Source organism: Fukomys damarensis, unplaced genomic scaffold (assembly GCF_012274545.1).
Source record: "Fukomys damarensis isolate Sample0158 unplaced genomic scaffold, DMR_v1.0_HiC HiC_scaffold_12, whole genome shotgun sequence".
NCBI lineage: Eukaryota > Metazoa > Chordata > Mammalia > Rodentia > Bathyergidae > Fukomys > Fukomys damarensis.
In genome coordinates, this window is record NW_022900924.1 from 3,837,460 (window position 1) to 3,859,111 (window position 21,652).

The 21,652-nt window shown below is 45.3% G+C and overlaps 1 protein-coding gene across 5 annotated transcripts in view; it reads left to right on the forward strand.

The window, feature by feature from the left end:
- The window catches only part of Mtmr3 (myotubularin related protein 3), a 75,499-nt gene extending 53,906 nt beyond the window's left edge, over window positions 1-21,593 (forward strand). The window contains exons 12-21 of one of the 5 annotated variants that reach the window (XR_004516753.1): window positions 1,927-2,122; window positions 2,935-3,120; window positions 5,910-6,080; window positions 7,132-7,277; window positions 10,659-12,078; window positions 13,289-13,399; window positions 13,834-13,922; window positions 14,635-14,661; window positions 16,478-19,180; window positions 19,647-21,592. Coding sequence is in view for 4 of the 5 variants with exons in the window: in XM_010603755.3 (XP_010602057.1) it covers window positions 1,927-2,122; window positions 2,935-3,120; window positions 5,910-6,080; window positions 7,132-7,277; window positions 10,659-12,078; window positions 13,289-13,399; window positions 13,834-13,922; window positions 14,635-14,661; window positions 16,478-16,649 (2,518 nt within the window). In the remaining variant the exon portion in view is untranslated. Of the gene's footprint in view, window positions 1-1,926; window positions 2,123-2,934; window positions 3,121-5,909; window positions 6,081-7,131; window positions 7,278-10,658; window positions 12,079-13,288; window positions 13,400-13,833; window positions 13,923-14,634; window positions 14,662-16,477 lie in introns of all 5 variants that reach the window. The other 4 variants (XM_010603755.3, XM_010603758.2, XM_010603759.3 and 1 more) reach the window with 4 other exon arrangements.
- The last annotated feature ends 59 nt before the right edge of the window (window positions 21,594-21,652 follow it).

Below are 21,652 nucleotides of genomic sequence, written 5' to 3' on the forward strand. Positions count from 1 at the left end.
GATTACAGGTGTGCACCACCACGCCCGGCAAAAGCTATTTTTTAAACTCAAGAGTCAAAAAGTATGTAAATTAGCCCTCACCTGGCCCAAATGAATGTCTGGGGGGCTTTGTTAAAGAAGAAGGTTATGCTTTGTATTCGCAGCAGATCATAATGCAATATGAAAGTCTACCTTGTGGATAAAAAGAAGCTGTAGCAGTGGTGGGGATGGCTGCAAATGCAGGAAGTACAAGTACTCCCCTTCATATCTATTTTGGGCTGTAGAGGGCTAGAAGGGATAATGTGCTTCTGCTCTAGTTTAAAAGTAACATAAGGATGTAGCTCCCAGCATCTCTTCAGCTGGCATATTTCTCTCTTAGTCATGGATGACACCAACTGGTATTTCAGTCAAGTTCAAGAGAACCATGCATTGGTTCTCTTGTTCATTATTTCCCCATTCTGTTTGGAGGAGGGTCAGGGGAGATAAGTTTTGCTCTTAAGCCTTGTCTTTTGGTTTCTTTCAAAACTGTGAGGGATGAGAATAAACTATTGACCCATCAGGAAAACATTTCTTGGGTACCTACTAAGAGATAGAGAGTCTTTTACACAGATTTCAAATTCACTAAACAGTGGGACTTCTTGTTCAGGGGTGTGGAGAGCAGAGACGTAGTGTCAGGCCTCTTGAGAAGACAGGCTGGTTAGTGTACCAGACTAATCTGTATGAAACCAGTGATTATGCACCATGTTCTCTTGCCTGCTTGCCTGACTGGGAAGACATCCCCCTTAGACTCTTTCAAAAATTCACAGTCATTCCCTCAAGGTTTAATAGATTTATCGCTTTGTCCAGTAGTCTTGGCAAAGCCTCGGAAACCCTGAGAGAAGTATTAATTCCTTCTTCTAAATCAGTGTTTGAAGGGCTAGATTTGTGGTCTTAACTACACACCTGACTGGATTTGGGAAAAAAAAAAATCACAACTCATTTTTGGGAAATAAGGGCAAGGAGAAGTACAAGAAGCAAAATAACAACACAGTTGAAAAGAAACCCAGTGTGTCTGCTTGTGATTATTTCCAAACAGCAGTTCTTATTATCTGATGTTCAGAAAGGCCTTTGAAAAAAATTCCCCTAGATCCTTGCTCAATCCAGTCTGGGTTCTGCTACATTACTTTGTGCCCATCACTGTACTAATTTACATGAGTCCCATTTCTTCTCATTGGACCCATCCGGTTTTAGTCAATACATCTTCAAGACCTTTGAACAGTGGTAGGTGTTAGGGTATGGGTAATGGTGATGTTTCTGCCATTGTTGCATGTGACGTCCAGCTTATTAAAGTTTTCCTAACCTTTTTTTTTTTTTTTGAGAACTTATTGCTGGTTGTTAAATATCTTCTTTTTTAGAGCCGGGGAATTAGCTCAGTGGGGCTACTGCCTGCCTAATAAGCTCAAGGTCTTGAGTTCGATCCCCCCATCTTCTGTTTTATATCTCAGATGTGGCTCTCAGAAGATTCCAGAAAAGGCTACTTTTCTTGTACTGTGTATACCTGCCTACCATGGACTGAAAAATATTAAATATTAATCCTCCCTGGGAAATTATCCATTAAGATGTTAGAACCAAAAGTGGTCACATTAATTGTTACTTTTTAAATTTTTTTTTTTTTTTTTTATAAGACAGAGTGTTGCTATGTAGTTCAAGCTGGCCTTGAACTTACTGTGTAGCCCAGGCTGGCCTCAGACTTGAAGTGATCCTCCTGCTTCAGCCTCCCAGGTGCTGGGATTACAGGAGTGCGCCACCATGCCCAGCTTTGTAAATGGAGATTTTCTGTTCTTTTGGTAGCACTATATTTGGAGAGGAAAATTTGAGGGAATTACTTTTTAATTTGACAGCTGTTGAATAAAATGCAATAAATCATTTTAAAAACCCAGGATTTACTTATTTATTTGTTTTTTATAGTTGGCTTTCAGCTCTTGAAAGTACAAAATGGCTCCATCATCTCTCTGTGCTTCTGAAATCAGCACTTCTGGTGGTGCATGCTGTGAATCGTGATCAGCGGCCAGTGTTAGTGCATTGTTCAGATGGCTGGGACCGAACCCCCCAGATCGTGGCATTGTCTAAGCTCCTACTAGACCCTTATTACCGAACCATAGAGGTGAGTGCATCTACAGAATGGGAGTTGGTACTGCAGGACGAGTGGAAGAAACTTCTCTGAGGATTTTATGGTCAATTTTGGACATGATGATTGGGTCTAAAGAAGATAAAATCTGTGTTCCTAATCATTCTTCCTTTACCTCAAGCTGTATCATAGTGGTACTCACCTCAGTTCCTGTAAGCCTCTTAAAATGGTACAGGTTGTAGGTAACAAGGCATTGAAAGTAGACATTTTCCCTTGTAGCCTATCTACTTGGCTACCCCAGGAAAGTGGGACTTCTATAAATGAATTTGGCGTTCTTAGGGTAACGGGTCTAGATATTACCAGAGTGTTCTATGGAGAAGGAGCCCTACTCTGCAGATATTACCCATTGAGCTGGGTTAAGGATTTAAATATATGAGAATGAACCATAACATACTTAAAATATATATGAACATTTGTAAAATCTGGGGTGGAAAGGATTTTACAAACATGACTTTGTAAATGCAATACCAAAGCTAAAACATTGCAAAATAAAGGGATGGGGATACACGTAGCTTTTATGTGGATGAAAGAGGCAAAAAATATAAACACACACTCAAGAAAGATTTAGCTGGGTACACAGTATGCTTCCGTGAATATAGGATAGAGTTCACGGATTGGGCAATTTCACTAAGTGTCTCAGCACGGAGAGAACTTTCATCTGTGGGGAAGGGCAAGAAGCACTTACTGGGAAGCTCAGAAAGGGGTTGCTCTAGGTGACACGAGGCTCGGGACTGTCAAAGTTTTGGATAGTCCAGCACAAATGGTCTCTCCTGGGTGCTTCCCTACAGGGTTTCCAGGTCCTTGTGGAGATGGAGTGGCTGGATTTTGGTCATAAGTTTGCTGACCGGTGTGGTCATGGGGAGAACTCGGACGATCTAAATGAGCGTTGCCCAGTGTTTCTGCAGTGGCTTGACTGCGTTCATCAGCTTCAGAGGCAATTTCCTTGCTCTTTTGAGTTCAATGAAGCATTCCTTGTGAGTTTGAGCTTGTGAATTCTACATTTTGGGAACCATCTAGTTTTGAGAGGATGTCAGTACAAATGTTTGTGGGCTAATTTTCACACGAAACTGCAGGCTTTTTAGAATTTAATAGAGGAGTGATTGTTTTCTCCCATTTTTATCTAAAACAGTAGTAGTAAGTAGGCAGTTGTTCATTGAATACAGGTGTACTAGGTTTGCCTTGTGTAGATCTTGAGTTGTTTTAAACTTAAAAAGGATGATAGAAACCTTAAAAAGTAGTTAGAAATAGAAGCAATCAGAATGTCCTATCCTCCCTCCCAGTCCATTTACCAAATTTCCTGTATCTTTCCCACATTCTGCCCCCTTTCATTCGATAGAAGATGCACAGTCTTTGTCCTTTTCTTATCCGCTCTGCTGCCTCCATCCAAGCGTTTCTCCTTTCTGCTTTCTGTGTCGGCATGTTTCCCTACAAGGTCACAGTGATCAGCATATAAACATGGCCTAGTGTCCCACTTTGTCTCTTTCTTTGACCTGCATTCTACCTGTCATTCCATTTCTCTGATTTCCTTTATATCAGAGCTCTTTGAGTCTTCTATACTGATATTCAAATTCCTCTCTTTTTCTCTTAAACCCACTTAAGTCAGACATTCACCATGCCATTTTGCAAACTTGCTTTTGTTAAAAGTGAGCAGCAACTTTCGTGTTGCTAATCCAGCGATCAGTGTTCAGTTTGCATCTCTTTAATCTGTCATTGCTATTGACAGTTCAACTCCTTTCTTGAAATGCTTTCTTCAGCTGATTTCTAGCATTTAGCATTCTTAGTTCTTCTCTTGGCTCCTCGGCAAATTCTTTGTCTCCTTTGCTAATTCCTCTTGATTTCTTCAGTTCTGAATATTGGTTTTTTGTTTTGTTTTGAGACAACTTCTCACTATATAGTTGAGACTGATCTGGAACTCACTGTGTATCCCAGGCTGGTCTCAAACTCAAGTGATCCTCCTGCCTCAGCCTCCCGAGTGCTGGGATTACAGGCGCGTGCCACCACACCCGGCTCAGTTCTGAATATTGGAATGCCCCAGGATTCAGCTTCCAGACAACTTCTCCATCAAACCCCTTCTCTAAAGATCTCTCCAGGGCTAGTGACGTTAACTGCCATCAGTATTCTGAAGAATCTGGGCTGGGATTTAGCTCTGGTGCTGCCACCTGCTTTGCAAGTGCAAGGTTCCCAGTTCAATCCCTGGTACCAAAAAAAATCTGAAGAATCTGATATGTGTCTACCTTTAGCTTAAATCTTTCCACTTAAGTCCAGCCTCACATTATCCAACTGTGACTACATGATAGTTCTATTTGATATCTTTTTATCTATATCTGTCTACCTGTCTACCTGCCTGTTGTGCTGGGATTAAACCCAGGAACTTGTACCTGGCAGGCAAGCACTCAACTAGTGAGCTGCACACCCAACTCTTCTTGGGTGCCTTAGTGGCATTAGTGGCATTTCAAACACAGTACATTTAAAGCTTAATCCTTGAATTCTACATTTCCCCACTCTAGGAACCTGGTATTCAAGGGAGTCTTCCATGTCACGATATGGCAGTGCCAGCCTTCCATTCATTTAGATCAAAACTTTTATGTAGGGCCAGGTGTTTGGCTCAGTGGTTCTGCCACCTTCCTTGCCAAGCGCAAAAGCCCAAGTTCGATCCCTGGTACAAAAAAACAAACAAAAACACTTTTATGTCATCTTCAACTGTTTGATTCTCCATATTCACTTTGTTATATTCTGTAGCTCTGCTTTCACGATGTATCTAAAACTTGATTATTTATTGCTTCCTTTACAGTGCCCCACAGTCCATACTGCCATTATCTCCTGCCCTAATTCTAGAGGATCAACTTAGCACAAAAGAGGGATCTTAGAAAAACATGAAATAGGCTGTGTCATTCCCCTGCTCAGAAACTTCCAGTGACTACTTTTTACATAGAAAAAAACCCAAATTCCTTAAATGTCCTATAGGGCTACTTCCTCGTCCTTCCTTGTCAATTTCCCTAGGAGTGTGCTTTTGGCCCAGGGTAGAGTTGAACACTACCAACATGCTCTCTGTTTTTGCAGTCTCTTTTAGTTACACTGGTCTTTTCATGGTTCTTCAGAAATCATAAACATGCACTCATCTCAGAGCCATTGTGCTTGCAGTCCCTTTGCCTAGAATATTTCTCCTCAGATCCCCACGTGACCTGCTCTCTCACTTCCATCAGGTCTAGCCATCAAGGCCTTCCTACTGCCTAGAACCTGCCCTGTCCCTCTTACCCAGCCTTTTTTCCGTAGGACTTGTCACTTCTCCCTCACAGCTAGAGCAAGTTCCATCAGGACAGAAAAAAGCTGGCCGATTATTGCTGCATATCCAGGACATACAGTCATGCCTGGGGCTTGTGAAATGCTCAATAATGACTTGTTGAAAGAATAAATAGTTATTTAAGTGTGCTTTCAGCTCAGGCTTGAGCTGTACAGTGACCTGCTCCTGTATCCAGTTTATATGTTCTGTCACTACTGAGGATAGCTGTTAGCTTAGAAGCTCAGACTGTTTAGCAGGGAAGCAGAGAGGAATGGGGTGGACCAGTCTGTCTTTGACTGATGAGTGCTGATGACAAGATCAGACCCTGTATGAGGCTGTTGTGTAGCCTCTTTTGCTCCCCAGTCCTGGCAGAGTGAGCTGAAGTTCTTTCAGGGATGTCAGGGTAGAATTGCTTAGCTGGGCGGGCTTCTCCCAGAGAATGTGTGTCCTGCTATATGATTTTGCCTCATTGGACTTCCCTAGGTGAAACTGGTGCAGCATACCTATTCCTGCCTCTTTGGAACATTCCTGTGCAACAACGCCAAGGAGAGAGGAGAAAAGCATACTCAGGAACGGACATGTTCTGTGTGGTCGCTCCTTCGGGCAGGCAACAAGGCTTTCAAAAACCTACTATATTCCTCTCAGTCAGAAGCCGTATGTATCTTTTAGCCTTTCTTCTGATCAGCAGAATGAATTTGAGGGTGGGACATGGGAACCTGCTTGAGTTTCTTTTTGTGACGGCATCTCTCAAGTCTCTGGGTGGGCTGGGTTCCATTCTTTCCCGTCATTTCTAGAAAGGCCTGTTTCCTCTGACCTGCTTCTGACTGTACTCACAGAGGTTTAGTGTAATGCACATCTTTACTTTGCCATCCTAGACACAAATCTTTTCTGGCATCTCCTCCAGAGCTTTATGTATACCTAGCATGATCTAACTGGTGGGAGAGGTATTTACGTTTCCTGAGTGCTTGTGATAGTTCAGAGGAGTGGGCTCCACACCCTCAGAGCCAAACTTGGCCTGATGTTGGCCTCAGTGTCTATGTGATTTTCTGCTCTCATGGAGAGCTGGTAGGCTCTTTAAGACTTTGTTCTCCAAAGGAATACCTTCTGTTAAGCAGAGAAAAGGAAACACGTACATCTGTGTGTCAGTGTTCCCTTTGTCAGAATGCATTTTAAACCTATCAGAAGTCAAAGCAGGCTAATCAGCAGTTAGTTGCTTTGCTGTGCTATTAAAATGTTTCTCATTGCATTTAAGAAAAGATTTAAGCTAACAGATTCTCTTCCACTGTGCCTGCTGGCAAAGTAATAATACAGGTGGAAAATTCTCTCCTTTTTATGTGATTAATTTAAATGATCCTATAAAACAGATCTGACAGTTTCCACTGAAGCCCAGCTTTTATACAAGGGGAGCAGACACTCACACCTAACAGAATAACTCACTTTCTTATGTAGTAAAAGCAGCACATCAAGATGATGAAAGTCAGTCATTCAGTAAAGGTGACCTGAGATAATTGAGAAATGGATCTTAAAAATCTTAGATTTTCATGGCCACATGTTGCCACATAAAATATTGAGTCCTGTGTTGATCTCAGGAGATAGACTCATATCCATTGATGCTACCTCCCTGTGCATCCATGTCCAGCTTTCCAGAAATTTGTAAAAGATTAATTGGACATGTTTAAACCTGTGTCCCTCCCCCTCTCCTTAGGTGCTGTACCCTGTGTGCCATGTGCGTAACCTGATGCTGTGGAGTGCAGTGTACCTGCCCTGTCCATCCCCATCTACTCCTGTGGATGACAGTTGTGCACCATACCCAGCCCCAGGCACTAGCCCTGATGATCCTCCCCTGAGCAGGTGAGCCCAGGGTGATGCCACAGACCTCAGCTCATGTATGGCTATGTTCTTTTGTGGGGACACGCCCAGGGATGGTCGGTAATCACGGTATTACCTGAGTGTCCAGTATCTTTCTTAGCCCTTGGATGTTTTCTCAGGGAAGATAGTAAGAGCCTTGTTTTTGGAAGTGGGTTATGCCCTGTTGCTACATTGTTCTACTGTATGCGCTTGAGCATTTTCTCAGTGATGGAGCACATCTGCTGGGCTCTTTGTGACCTCCTGGTTTGTGTTTCACCCACTGTTCTCTCTGCTCCTGTCACCTTGCTCTGATTTGTCTTCGGAGGCTTGAAAGGCAAGTGTGGTGAGATGAGAGAAATTTTGGCTTTGCCACTTGTGAATTAGCTTATTAAATTCAGAGTGATAGGTAATTAATTTTTAATTTAAAATACTATAATATCAAAAAGTCAGTGTTAACTCTGCCACAGCTGAGAAATATAACAGCATCAAGAGAATTGCTTTTTTAAGGGGAGCATAACACCAATTTTGTCACAAAGGCACAGAAACATGGGTGTATAATACCCATGTTTATTATTTAGAATATTTCTGTTGATGAATTATTTAATTTTATGAGTTTATATTAGTATAAAGTATTGAATTTTGGGGGGGTGCTGGAGATCAAACTCAGGACTTCGCAAGGCAGGTGGTGGCACCACTGAGCTAAATCCCCAGCCCAATACTGAACTTTTTTTTAACAGTGATAAAATACACCTTTATTTTTCTGAGTCAGAGGGTACTAAAAAAATTATTGCTAAAGTAGGTATCAGGCAAACAGAAAGGTGCTTTAGAAATCCAGTTCCCTTTGAGTTTATTTAAACTAAGAGGAAGCGGTCATAATGTTTTCATGCAATACACACTTGGTTATTTAACAATTGTGACAAATAGCAGAAAATTAAGGATTGCTGCACTTGTGATCCATACAAAACACCAACATTTTGGGTTGTACATAATTGAAGAAAAACCTCACTTTCAAAGTACTGTAATAGCCAATACACAGAGGCTATTAGGTGGGCATGGGAATGCAGTTTAGAAAAGAAAGGAAAAATCAACACTGAACTTCCATACTGATTTTATACACAGTACCTTGACCTAATCCAACAGCAAAAGTTGACTGTCCTCCCCTATTTTTGGTAAACACTGTATGGTAAACTTGCATCACTTTTACCTGGAAGTGGCCTGTGTAATATTTTATTTACAAGAAGGCAGGTTTGGCCCTTTTATACTGATCATGGCAGTTGTCGTGGGAAGTCCCTGCGAAGTACAGCAGATCTATGAATGCTTTCATTTCAGCTAGTGTCATAATAAATACATTTTTTAGCTAGGCATGGTGGCGCATGCTTGTAATCCCAGCACTTGGAAGGCTGAGGCAGGAGGATCGCTGTGAGTTCGAGACCAGCCTGGGCTACATAGTTCCAAGTCAGTCTCAACTACATAGTAAGACCCTGTCTCAAAAAAACAAAAAAAAAACCATTGTTTAATACGGCTGTTGGTGCACACACATTTCACATGTATATTGCATTCTTGACTTAAGAACTCCATTGATGAGGGCTGGTTGTAACTCAGGTTGGTCAATTGAAGGCTCAGGCACCTCTACATAGTCTTCAAAGTCTCCTATATGTAGGCAGATGTTCATTGTTCTTAGACATTGGCCTAAGAATTCTCAGCCCCACACAGGAAAGGATGTTGTAATATTCCTTCCAGAACTCTTTAAGGGTTAAATCTGTGTCTGAGACCATCTGGAAGCACAAGCAGCAGGCATTCATGTTGTAACTTAAAACTTTGCTCATGAGTTAAAACTAAAATTCTGGTTATGACCCAGTTGTTCATATGTCAGGCTGGTCATACCTCAAGGGTCACTATATTTCAGCCCTTGTGTATTTAACATCTTGTAGCATTTCACCTGTTACAGTTTCCAAAATGCATTCCAGTGCTGGTCTAATAGGTTTGTTTCACCCCTGCCAAGATCCTCACTATGTTTTCCGACCTAGTTCTTTTTTTTCTTCCCCCGGACTTAGTTCTAACATTGGATCATTCCATTTCGTTGTGTGACCATTTTGCAACATTTTGACTAGACTAAAATGTAGTCACATTGCCGTTTTCTTTGTCATCTGAATCAAGGAGGTCTGCATTCCCTATGTCTGTATCAGTCTGTTCTTGTTTCATTTCATTGTCGCGGGAACTTTGGCTCATATGGACAGCATCAAAGTCATTATTATCCTCCATCCATGCATGAGCATCTGATGATTCACTTTTGCCCACCTCCAAAACTTGCAGATCTGGTTTTTCATGTGCCATTGTACTGAATTGGGCTACTTCTACCAGAAAAACCAAAAGAAAACTTAATTGAAGGGCTGGGGATTTGGCTCAGTGGTTTTGCTGCCTGCTTCACAAGTGCAAAGTTCTGAGATTGATTCCTGGTACAAAAAAAAAGGAAAGGGGAAAGGGGAAAGGGGAAAGGGGAAAGGGGAAAGGAAAAGAAAAAACTTAAAAAAAAAATCCTAAATGCACAGAAATGTAGCAATGAGCATTTCATGGTTAGAAGACTTGTTGCTGCATTGGAGCTCCTGTACACACCTTGCTATTCGTCTGCCAAGTGGGTGAATGCACAGATGGGTTTTTGCTTTCCCCAGGTGCAGCTACTGTGAGTCATGCCCACATTCCATTAAGATAAAATACATATTTTCATAACAAGAGTGGTGTGGGTGTATTTTTCCCCCCTGTGATGCTCAGGTAAACATATGCAAACCCTGTTAGACAAGCATTGTGTGAGTAAAAAATCCTGGTTAGACACTTTTGCACACGTGCGCACACCTTGCCATTCATCGTACTGAGTAAACATAAAGATTTCTTCCTGTATCCCCCAGGCACAGTTACCAAGACACACAGCCAGCTACTGTTAACGCTTAAAGTACAGATTTATAGTAGAAAAGTATGGGGTGGGTTGTTGTAACTCAATGTTATGCCTGTCTTTATTTGTTTCGTGAGTTTGAGCTGGCCTTGGACTCACTATGTAGTCCAGGCTGGCCTTGGACTCTTGGCAGTTGTTTTGCCTTAACCTTCCGAGTGCTAGGATTACAGGCATGTGCCACCGTGCCTGGCTGTTGTGCCGTTCTTAAAGAGCTTTTGCTGTTAGTATGTTGGTATGGATGAGGGATTGGGTGGGGGGCAGTGCAGATAGGAGGAGAACTCGTAGGGGAGCTGCTCTAGCCTGCTGAGCCTTCCTTCAGAGATACCATGGTTTCCTATGTGCTATAATAAGCAGCTTGTTAAAACGTACTGTCTTCTGCTTCCCTCTGAATTGCCCCAAAGAATCTCATTTTCCCTAAACCCCTCCCCTTTTTTTAGGCTACCAAAGACTAGATCATTCGACAATCTGACCACAGCCTGTGACAGCACAGTGCCTCTAGCCAGCCGGCGCAGCAGCGACCCCAGCCTGAATGAGAAGTGGCAGGAACATCGGCGCTCACTGGAGCTGAGCAGCCTAGCTGGACCTGGAGAGGAGCCTCCTGCTGCTGCTGCTGACACCTTGGGGAAGCCTGGCAAGGTTCCAGGGGGTGCTGAGCTGTCTGTGGCAGCTGGAGTGGCTGAAGGGCAGATGGAGAACATTTTGCAAGAGGCCACGAAAGAGGAAAGTGGAGTGGAGGAGCCTGCCCATAGGGGCAGTGTCAAGATGCCAGAGGTCAAAGAGGAGGCACCCTTAGTGAAGGAGAGCAGGATGACCTTGGCTGAGGGCTCAGCCATTGTATTTTACCAAGAACCAGAGGTGGATGATGCTATTTTGAGGAGCCCCCCAGATAGCGCCCTGTCTCTGTTCTCACAGGATATTCCTGAGAAGCAGGATGGGCACAGTGTTCTCAGTTCACTCCAGGCTCCCCCCAGGGAAGAGGATATCCAGGAGGCCTCTATGAAGCAGCCTCAAATAGGGAGTATCACAGAGGATCAAGAGGATATAATTCCTCGCATCCCAGTGGATGTTAAAGTTGGCTATGGTACCTCATTGTCTAGCTCTCTACTACCTTCCCAAGTCCCATTTGAGACCAGAGGACCAAACATGAACAATCCCATGAACATCTTAATAGAAGACAAGGTAAAGTCAGAAAGTGAGCCCCAAGTCCATCACAGACCTTGCCCTGTAATTAGTGGCACGTTTGGTGGCAAGGACATGCTTCCCGCAGTGCTGGAGCCCAGGCCTGTGGAGAGGAGCCTTGCTGAGCGGCCCCAGGGGGTGTCTGTGGTACAGAGGACTTCCCCCGGCTTCACTGTCAGCCCAACACGGGCCCCTTGTGCCTTGGCTGTAGCTGAATGTAAAGAGGGGCTTGTGTGCAATGGTGCCCCAGAGACTGAAAACAAGGCCTCAGAGCAGCCCCTAGTGCTTGGCACCCTTCAGAAGCACCCCACACCCAACGGGCACTGTGCCAATGGGGAGACTGGGAGGAGCAAGGACTCACTGAGCCGCCAGCTGTCTGCCACAAGCTGTGGCTCTGCCCACTTACACTCAAGGAACTTGCACCACAAGTGGCTGCACAGCCACTCAGGGAGACCATCTGCAACTACCAGCCCCGACCAGCCTTCCCGCAGCCACCTGGACGATGATGGCATGCCTGTGTACACGGACACGATCCAACAGCGCCTGCGCCAGATCGAGTCAGGGCACCAGCAGGAAGTGGAGACCTTGAAGAAGCAAGTCCAGGAGCTGAAGAGTCGCTTGGAGAGCCAGTACCTGACCAGCTCCCTTCGCTTTAATGGGGACTTTGGAGATGAAGTGGTGAGTAGGTCATGCTTCCTCCATTGGTGCCCAAGGAGACAGGGCCCACTGGGTGTGGGTTCTCTTTAGACTCAGTATATGGTGATGGATACAGAGCTCTAAAAGGACTGGGCAAGGCCAAAGATGACAGAAGCTGGAGATCATCTTCAGCCACCTGAGTGGCAGTCCACCTCTTTTCAGCTTTCCTTATTTCTTATGTCCTGTGGAGACACTTAGTGAAAGGGCAAGAGTTAGCATGGACTGTGTGGTAATCAGATCTCTTCAGAGAGAGTATTCTGTGTCCTTAGAAGATCGTGAACTGGCCGGACTGACATTTGTAGGGCAGTGGCAAGTATTCCTGTCAAATTGTAGTGCCTGTCCTACCTTAGTAACTAGTGAACTATTACCCTTTCCAAACATGGACTGTATCTTTTTTGGGTGGAAGTGGTGATCAAACTGAGGACCTGGTGCTTGTGAGGCAGGCAGCGGCACCACTGACCTAAATCCCCAGCCCCACGGACTGAATCTTTGAAAGTATTGTTATTTTTTAAACGAATATTTGAACCCACTCTGTATCAGATACTGGCAGTAGAAATGGAGAGAAGGGATTGGTTTCTAACACTGTTGAGAATTTAGCACCGATGGTGCTTGGTGGCCAAAAATGAGATCTCCAGAGGGAAGGTTCTCCAAGGAGGTTTTCTTGACAGACCTGGGTGATCCTGTCAAGTACAAGGGTGAGCCGGCTCTGAAGTAGTCAGCGTATGTGAAAGGTGAGCATATCTGATGATTTGCAATCCAGAGTAACTTTTTGGCTTTTATTTCATACTAATGATGGCTTCTCGTTGTTCCAAAGAGTCCTTCAGAGAAATGAGGGCATAGCCAAAGCACTGTTTTAACTAAGTGGCAAGGTTGCATCAACAGACCCACCAGAGCAGCTGAAACTGGGAGTGTGCACTCATCCTGGTCACTTCTGTCCTCACTCTCTGAACCCTAAGGCCTTTCTTTCCTCTCTGATGTCACTGTATCCAAGCCATGTGTCCTCTTTTCAGCTCAGCTCAGTCCTGTCTGCAGTTGTTCAACACAAAGTTCAGTGACTAATTCATCTGCAAATTCAGCAGCCCTAGCACTCAGGCTCACACATAGTCCCCAGTGCTCCCTTCTTCACCAAGCCCTTTCTTCTTTTGGGAGGAGACCAGGTTCATTCTGTTCAGCTATGTTTGTTTGCCAACAGACTTCAATACCCGACTCGGAAAGCAATCTGGATCAGAACTGTTTGTCTCGCTGCAGCACAGAGATTTTCTCTGAAGCCAGCTGGGAGCAGGTGGATAAACAGGACACAGAGGTACAGGCTCAACCCCTGCTCTGAGTGCCATCCATGCAACTGTTTGCAGTTTTTCTCTACCCTCATCCCTGCCCCATTCCCCTGGCCAAGGAAGAGCAGTTAGCCTTGAGCCTCTGGCGTCTCAGTTCCTGTGAACCTACATCAAGTCCATCATTTCTAAGCCAGGGAGATTCAGTGAGCTGGCCTTCTTGCTTCATTGTCTCCATGAATTGGATCCTTGCCAGGGTGACCAGGGTGCTGCTGCCTGCCACTTTATGTCACCTCCAGGGAAATGCTTTGGACGCCTTTCTTGTACTGTTGATATCAGACCTGTTGAGTTGGTGCCACAGGAGCTTATGTGGTCCTTGTGACTCTTGCTGTGACCAGCATGGCTCTGTTGGCTCCAGCTGGATGGCCCATTTCCTGTCACTAAACTGGCCCCGTCTGTTTTGTAGATGACCCGTTGGCTCCCTGACCACCTGGCTGCCCACTGCTATGCGTGTGACAGTGCCTTCTGGCTCGCCAGCAGGAAACACCACTGCAGGTATATTGGGGGTATGGTCAGATGGCCCAGGGTATAGAGGGTACACAGCTTGCAGAGTGGAATGTAGCAGGCTTCCTACTGGAAGTGTTCTGACTGAGCAGACCCTGGGATCTCGTGTGTTTGCAAAACTGCATTTGGTATCTTTGGTCTAGTTTAGAGTGATCACTATTAAATTTTGAAGTGGGTAAATGATATCTTTTTGTTTTGTCTCCCCGATTGGTGGGGCAGTACCACTCAAATCACTGTGTCTTATTCCCGGTGTAAAATGCAACGTGGTTACTATGAACAAAAACAGTTTTCTGGCTGTGGTCAGAGAACTTTATTTTCCTGCTCCTTCTCTGCTCCAGGGTTCCAAACTTAACCTTTAAGACATTAATGATCAGGTATAGCTGGAGGGATTAGTAGTAATAGCTGAGAACAGTCTTTAATCCTTAGGGCTCCCAACTTTTCTCTCCTCCTTGTAGTGAATTACTAGAGATGCTTTGGCCCAGCTGGGGTGGTGACCGTCTGGCAGATGTTCAGTCTTCTTGGAATAGGAAGCTTATCAGAATCATGCCATGGCTCACCCACAGAAGTGAGCCTGGCTTGAAAATGGATTAACCTCTTTGTCTACTAATGATGCTTCTAGGAACATATATTTTCCCATCTTGCACCCCAAGCCCAAATGTCTTTGGTTGGCTTCTTCTCTGAGCTCTTTCTCCCCTCCTTGCAGGGACACTGACCGTGTTGATCAAACGTGGTGAGCATTTGCAACAACCTGTCTGTGATGTCTGCACATCTACAATAACTTCACACTAATGCTGTTTGTTATTCCCCCTCTCTGCACTCATTGGGTTGAAGCTTGGGGTTAGGGAGCACAGGCGAACAGATAGGCTTAGAGGAATCCACAGCAGCTGATAAGAGGAGACTGTTGAGGGTGAGTCTCCAGCTGCAGCAGGTGCTTCCCTCCTGACTTCCCAGTCAGCCTGTCCATCTTGCTTTTGACAAGAAGTGATGCTTCTGCAGGGGCTGATCTTGTGAGGAGCCAGTTGGGTTTTCAGGGCTATTTCTTTGTGTCAGTCATTGACTGAGATGATTCTAGTAACTTCCAGGTCAGATAGCACTACTACTCTTGTTTTGTTTTTAAAGAGAGATCTGAATAGAGATGCTCTTCCAAGAGAATTACTTTAGCATGGAAGACTTTAAGGGAAGACCCCATCCAGGTCTTTCTGGGTCCCCTGAAAGAAGTCAGGTAGAAAAGCTTAACCATTGAAATTCATGTCAGGCTTTTGAGGTGAACTCTGGCTTGTACATTAAAGAAATGTAGGCATTTGGAAATTTTCCCATGTAACCACAGGTTCTTACTGATGCTTTTTAGAGATAGTTACAAGGTACCTACTGAATTTTAGAAGACAAAGTTTGTATGTTCATTTTACTTCTCTTTCCAATGCCCTATATACTACCTTTTCTTTTTATAGTATTCTTCTCTCTGAGCTGTCTTCTGTGCCTGAGTGCCCTTAATCCAGTTGTAGGTCTGCATTCTGACTAGCACACTGCAAAAGTAGTGAGTGATGCTGGTTGAAAGGTGCTTTTTTCCTGTAGATGCCTTCCTCTAGTCTTTGATAGGCTGTGTCAGGCCCCTTGGAATTTCCTATCCTGGGCTCATTGGGTTTGGCTTATACTTTAGGGCCCAGCAAAAGTAGGTTGTAAGACAGGCAGAAACTCATCCTGTATCCGTCTCTTTTCTCTTAGCTGTGACAGGTATTGGTCAGGATGTATGGATCTGTACTTCAGATTCATCAGAGCAGGGCTTTTGCTGGAGGTGGAGAGGGTGGCTTGGGCCTGTGTGCATTCAGGCCCTTGTGCAGAGCCCTAAGTTTCCCTGGAGATACATAGAGGAAGGTGGTAGGCCATCACTGACTGACAGCTGTCTAATAAGGGATGTGTGTGCACATGTGCTTCTCCACGCGCTTATCCTTTCACCTCTCCTCTTCCACTCTGAGCATGCATCACGGGCTGCTTGACTCCTGGCTGTGCATGCTCCCTAAAGAGCAGTATTAGATGGCAGCAGTCTGGTTTCCCAGGTTGCTCCCTCTGAGCCTTTAGGGCAGTAGCCCTTAGGCGAGGCTCCTTACCTCAGCAGGGCTGGGTGATTGTCTCCTCTGAGGGCCCCAGAGACAGCTCCATTTGACTTGAGATTGTCATTGGTCACAAGTTACACCGGGGCCATTGCCCAGCTGGGTATGACCATCGGGTGAGTTCCTGGGTCAGGACTTTCCCGTGGAGCTAGCAGCAGCTGCTGCTGGAGCCATTTGTTCTTACAGATTTCTTTTGAGCACATCCTACTCACCTGATAACCTTGAGCCATTGTAGTAAGGCAGGCAAGTGTCTGGCCCCAAAGTGAAAGTGACCTGTGATTCCGCCAGGTAAAGATGTCTTCCCTGCCCAGTGTTTAATCTCAGAGGAGTCTCCAGCACATCCACATAACACACAGCAAAATTTTGTCTTCTGAGGTTCTCCCACTGCATATATCTGCCAGCCGAAACTAACTTTTGTTTGTTTCTTCTCATCTCAAGGAATTGTGGGAACGTATTCTGCTCCAGTTGTTGTAACCAGAAGGTTCCGGTTCCTAGCCAGCAGCTCTTTGAACCCAGTCGAGTGTGCAAGGCTTGCTATAGCAGCCTACATCCCACGAGCTCCAGCATTGACCTTGAACTGGATAAGCCCATTGCTGCCACTTCAAACTGAAGCTTAGTGACCTGAGGTGGGCAGAGGCCAAGCTGCTGTTCCTCTGAGAGGCCCCTGAAGCCTGGGAAGACTGAGAGGCCCATGCATTTTGGAATGGGGCATGGAACCGCCTGTACAGAGTGACAGAAATTGGGATGTGCCACTGGATTGTAGATTGATTTTTCTTTCAGCCCCTCTTCCCTTTTCGGTCCTGCCTCTGCATTCAAAAAAAGAAAAGGTCCCCAGGTTGTCTTTTTTTTTTTTTTTTAATGGAAGACCAGAGGTTGCCAGGCCCCCTGTAACTGCTGTCAGGCACACTGAGGGATGGCATGATGCTTCGTGGTGGAGGAGACTGGTCAGAACCAGGAGTAGAGGCCTGAGACAGAGGACAGGAAAGCCAGCCGGTACTAGTATTTGTGAGCATTCCTCATGCCACCACCACATCAGACTGGTTGGGAAATCTTGGCGTGAAGAGGCTGGAAGTGTCTTCCCAAGAACACTCCCCCCGTGGCTCTCCCTCCTGAGAGGCTGGGCTCATCCACCTCACAGATATGCAGGCTTGGCATTTGGAGGGAGCAGCACATAGCGTATGGAACCCCAGACTCATGTTGGGAAGGAAGGTGTGTGCGCTCCGAGGCAAATGAGGGGCTGGGGATGGGTGGTCAGCATGTTGTTCCCCGTGGGATTCTGTTTTTAACTTGACCCAGATTGTCTAGGGCTCCCTTCACTTTCAGGGGGCTGTTCCCTGGGTAGGCTGGGTAGTGCTTCCTCAGCCATGAGTGCACACTGGCCACAGTGTGGTATCTCGCTGCTGTGGCCAAGGCCTCCCCTGAGCCCAGGCATACCCAGGAGCCCCATTCCAGGGTCTGATGCCCCAGTCAGTCTCTTTTCCTCAGCCAGCACAGGGAAATCCAGACTCAGGGTTCCAAAAATTCCCATTCCCAAACCAAACAAATCATAGATCTCCCATTTAATGGGTAAAATCAGCCTTTAGAGTTAGAAAGGTCCCCACAAATAATAGCCTTCCTCCTCCTTCCCTTGGCAGCGCTGGCTGTCAGAGTGAGCCTATGCCCAATATCTGGTGGCCGGCAGCGAAGGGTTAGTTGGTGACTTTGCAGGGTTTCTTAGAGAAGGGACATGGCTTAGAGGAGGGTACCTGTCCTCAGATTTCGTGTGGTCCAAAAAGAGCCTTAAATCAAGAATATTTGTGGTGAAAATGAGTATGGGGAAGGGTGGAGAGATGTATAGGTCTGTGCTCTGTAAGGTTGGCTCCATGTTTTGTGCCTGCCCTCCCTCTTGGGGAAGGGCTACATTTGGCTCTACTGAAAAGTGGTGACGGCCTAACCTCATGGCTAGGAGGTAGGGTGAGGTCATGGAACGCTTGTCTCATCCTTCCCGGTACTCCTCTTCCCCTTCGGAAGCAGTTCTCTGGCCGAGGGCTAGCTGTCTCAGGAAGGTGGCTCCTACGTGTCCTTGAGTGTGGTTACACGTGGCCCAGACACCTTCCCTGGCACTGTCAGTCCAGGCAGATCCCAGAGCGTCTGGAGCATGACCCCGACTTCCACAACAGCAGAGTCCATACTTAGATGGTGTAGTTCTTCTCCACACTACGTGGTCTTGTGCAGGCAGGGAGAAATCAGTGTAATTGAAGATTGTGAAGTTCCTAGTGAACGGTGCCAAGAGGTTATGATACGGGTTTCTTGGGTCTGATGTACAGTGTGAATAATGCTTGCAGCTTTTAGCCCTTTTTTGATCAATGAAGCACTTTTTTATTAATATTTTTCTTTGTATGTAAAGGAGGAACCGTAACTCTCCATAGCTGTACATATAACCCTTTTCTCCTAAAGAGGAGTCAGTGCTCCTATATTTTTCATTTTTTGTCAAAGCAAGAAGTAAATACTTTAGAATTGTTAAATATATAAATAAAACAAATAAAGTTGAGTGTTCTGCATGGTGGCATTTGCTAACACGTTCTAATTCTGTGCCCTTTGTTCCTTTCCTGCTCACAAAGTGGTTTGAGGTGCTGTTGGGTAGCTGATCTTTGGCAAAGTATAACGTCAGATTGTTTTTTTTTTTTCTAGGCCCTGGCAAGGAGCCTCACCATGATGCCCAAGCCCTGAAAAACATTTCCTTAATTATTTTGTCCCAAGCTGAAAAAGGGCGAGGCAATCAAGAACTGCACATCCGTAGTAATTAAAATTACCTCTGACTTCTAAGCTTTTTTGTTTTCTCCTGCTGCTCTGATTTCAGGGCACCCAGTCCCCTTATCACCAGCTGAGCACCTGCCTGCATGCTGTGGGAGCAAGAGGCAGATTTAGGAGGCAGGAGGTTAGAAAACTCTCTGCCTGCCGTTCTCAGATGAGCAGAGAGAAGAATTGGGAGCAGAAACAGAATCAGATTGGGATTGGATTTTTGTGCACAACTAGTGGCCCCCCTCCCTCCCTCTCTCCATACAGGGAGGAAGCTCTGCTCTTTAGATCTCTGACTACTGCTTCTCATTGAACAAGGCCGTGACATCTAGTCACTTTTGGACTAGTTCTTGCTCTTAAGAGGTGGGTTTTCTTTCCCTTCCTGTCTGTTGAACATCCTGATCTCTTGGTCTATGACTGAGCTATATTATATAGTCCTACCCTCAGGAAAGTTGATGTTAAATACCACTGGCTCTGAGGTCACCAGCCCAACACCTGTGGTACATTGGCTGGGCTTTGAAGTGTCTTATACACACACACCCCTTGGGACAGTCTGTGTAGGGTCACGATCTGAATGTACCCTCTGACTAAAGAACTTAAACACTTAAAACAGCTCAGCTGGTTCCAGTCTGAAAGCTGTGGGTGCTGTCTAGCAGGTGTCTGAAAATAAGCCTGTCTCAGGTGTCAGCTTGGACCCTGCAGTATGCGAACCCAGTGTTTAGACCAAGTTGTGAAGAAGCTGAGTGTATGTCATAGCTGTGTCCACACACAGCCAGTATTGACTTCTGGGGTCTAACGGTGATCCGTTTTTCTTTTTTTTTGACACCAGGGATCGAACTCAGGACCTTGCTCTTGCGAGGCAGGCGGCAGCACCACTGAGCTAACTCCCCTGCCCCTAATGGTGTACTCCTCACCAAGTTCAAACACTGGCATGATCTAGCAGGCTTGTCGGGGGTCCACAAGTGGAAAACTGAACAGCCAGGATACTAGTGAGACCTGTACTACGTAGCTCAAAGACAGCTGCACTGCGGAAGGTGGTGTTGCGTGGAGGAAGACAGCTCGCTGTGGTCACTGCCAACTTTGTGCAGCTGTCATGTGGCGGAATTAGGTCTGAAGCACTGAGGCACAAACCGACCTTGAGCTGCCGGGATGGCCTTGTCATCTGAACTTTCCTGTTCTGGCGCTGTATAAATAGCCTTGTTTTTAGATACCTTGGTCTTAATCCCGGTCCCCGCTTTCCTCAACACAAAAGTGATAAGTTGCCTGAACGTACTAGGATTTCCCATTAAGGATGTACACAGCATTTTTTCTGTATTAATTTTGCTTAACTTTGCAGGTTAGAATATTCTAAGAATTAAAATGGTACTGTGACACCTAAAAGAACCAACAAAAACAGTGCCATAGAATCTCTTAACCTTAAAATATATTAAAATAAGAATCGAGCGTCTATCGTAGAGTAAGATTATGAGTTATTGTCCTTGAGGTAGCTGATATGTTTGCTTGCATATGAGGCTAGGAGATCCTGTCCATATCAAATTAATTCTAGATATTTTAAGGATAAGGGCTGATTTGCAGGTGTCATTGAGGGATGCCATTTGTTTGGTGCTTATTCAGATAGGAGCCCTCTTTCTGGGGTTGCAGCTGTACCCTCCCAAGTTGCATTGGCTGAAAGTAGGGCTAACAGCAGAGTTTAAAATAGACTGGCAGGGCCAGAGGTGTAGCTCAGTGGTGCCACCACCTGCCTCGCAAGCGCAAGGTCCTGAGTTTGATCCCTGGTACCAAATAAATAAATAAATAAATAGATCAGGCTCTGGAGAAAGACTTGGGAAACATGGCAGGAATCCGGCTGTTTTAGTTTCTGGTCACTTTCCCAAGAGTTGAGGTTACTCACAAGATCTCTGAAGGGCAGGACCAGGATGTGTGAGGCTTCAGGTCAGGCGTAGGGCATGGCTGCTCTACAGCCTCTGACACTTAAACGTGAGTCCCACTGTCCCAGCACATAGCTTGCTGAAGCGCTGCCCCTTTGAGCTAGGTGGAGGTCATCCACTGCGTTCTGTACAGCTGTCACTAAGAGGCCTGCTCAACAGGGCCAGGCAAGGGAGGGGGCATCTTCTGAACTGAAAATTACAGTGTTTTTAAATGCTGATATTGTGTTTTATTTGCCATTTAAGTCCTTTTATATCTGAGTTCTTAGCTTTTCTTACAGTGGACATAGCAGTTGAATTGTGCTTTTTCAGTGAAGTTCTCCATCAGCATTTTAAATTGCCCTTTGCTTTCAAGCTGGCTTTTTAAAATGAGACTATAGGCCATGAGGCTTGGATGCTGTTGAAATGTGCTGGGGTGTTGCTGCTGACAGTAGTGCTTGCCTATTTTGACAGCATTGAATCTGCTGTAGCCTCCCTGATCAGTGAAGCTAAATAAATATGTCACCACTGTCCACTGTTGGTGAGCCCCAGGATTGGAGTTGTCACTGTGGTTCTCAGTCAGTGCTGTGAGCCACTATCTTAGGTATGAAAGATGAATTACCTCCGCCTCTTAGTCTAGGAGAAAGGGGCTCAGGAAACAGGGCAGCTCAAGTCAACATTTGTCTTCCAGAGGCAAAGTACCTTGAAAACTAGATGTTTAGGTGGAGAGGGACCTTATATCATCTACTTCCCTAGTTTTCACAGTATTCTGCTGGACCATTGTGGAGAGGGAGCTCCCAGGCCCATCAGAGTTTTATTAGATTTCCAATGACGTGTGCTGATAAGGCTTTGGTTCTTAAAAGCCCCAAAACCACTAATTTAATCCACATTCCACTTTTTTTTTTTTTTTTTTTTTTTTTTTTTTTTTTCT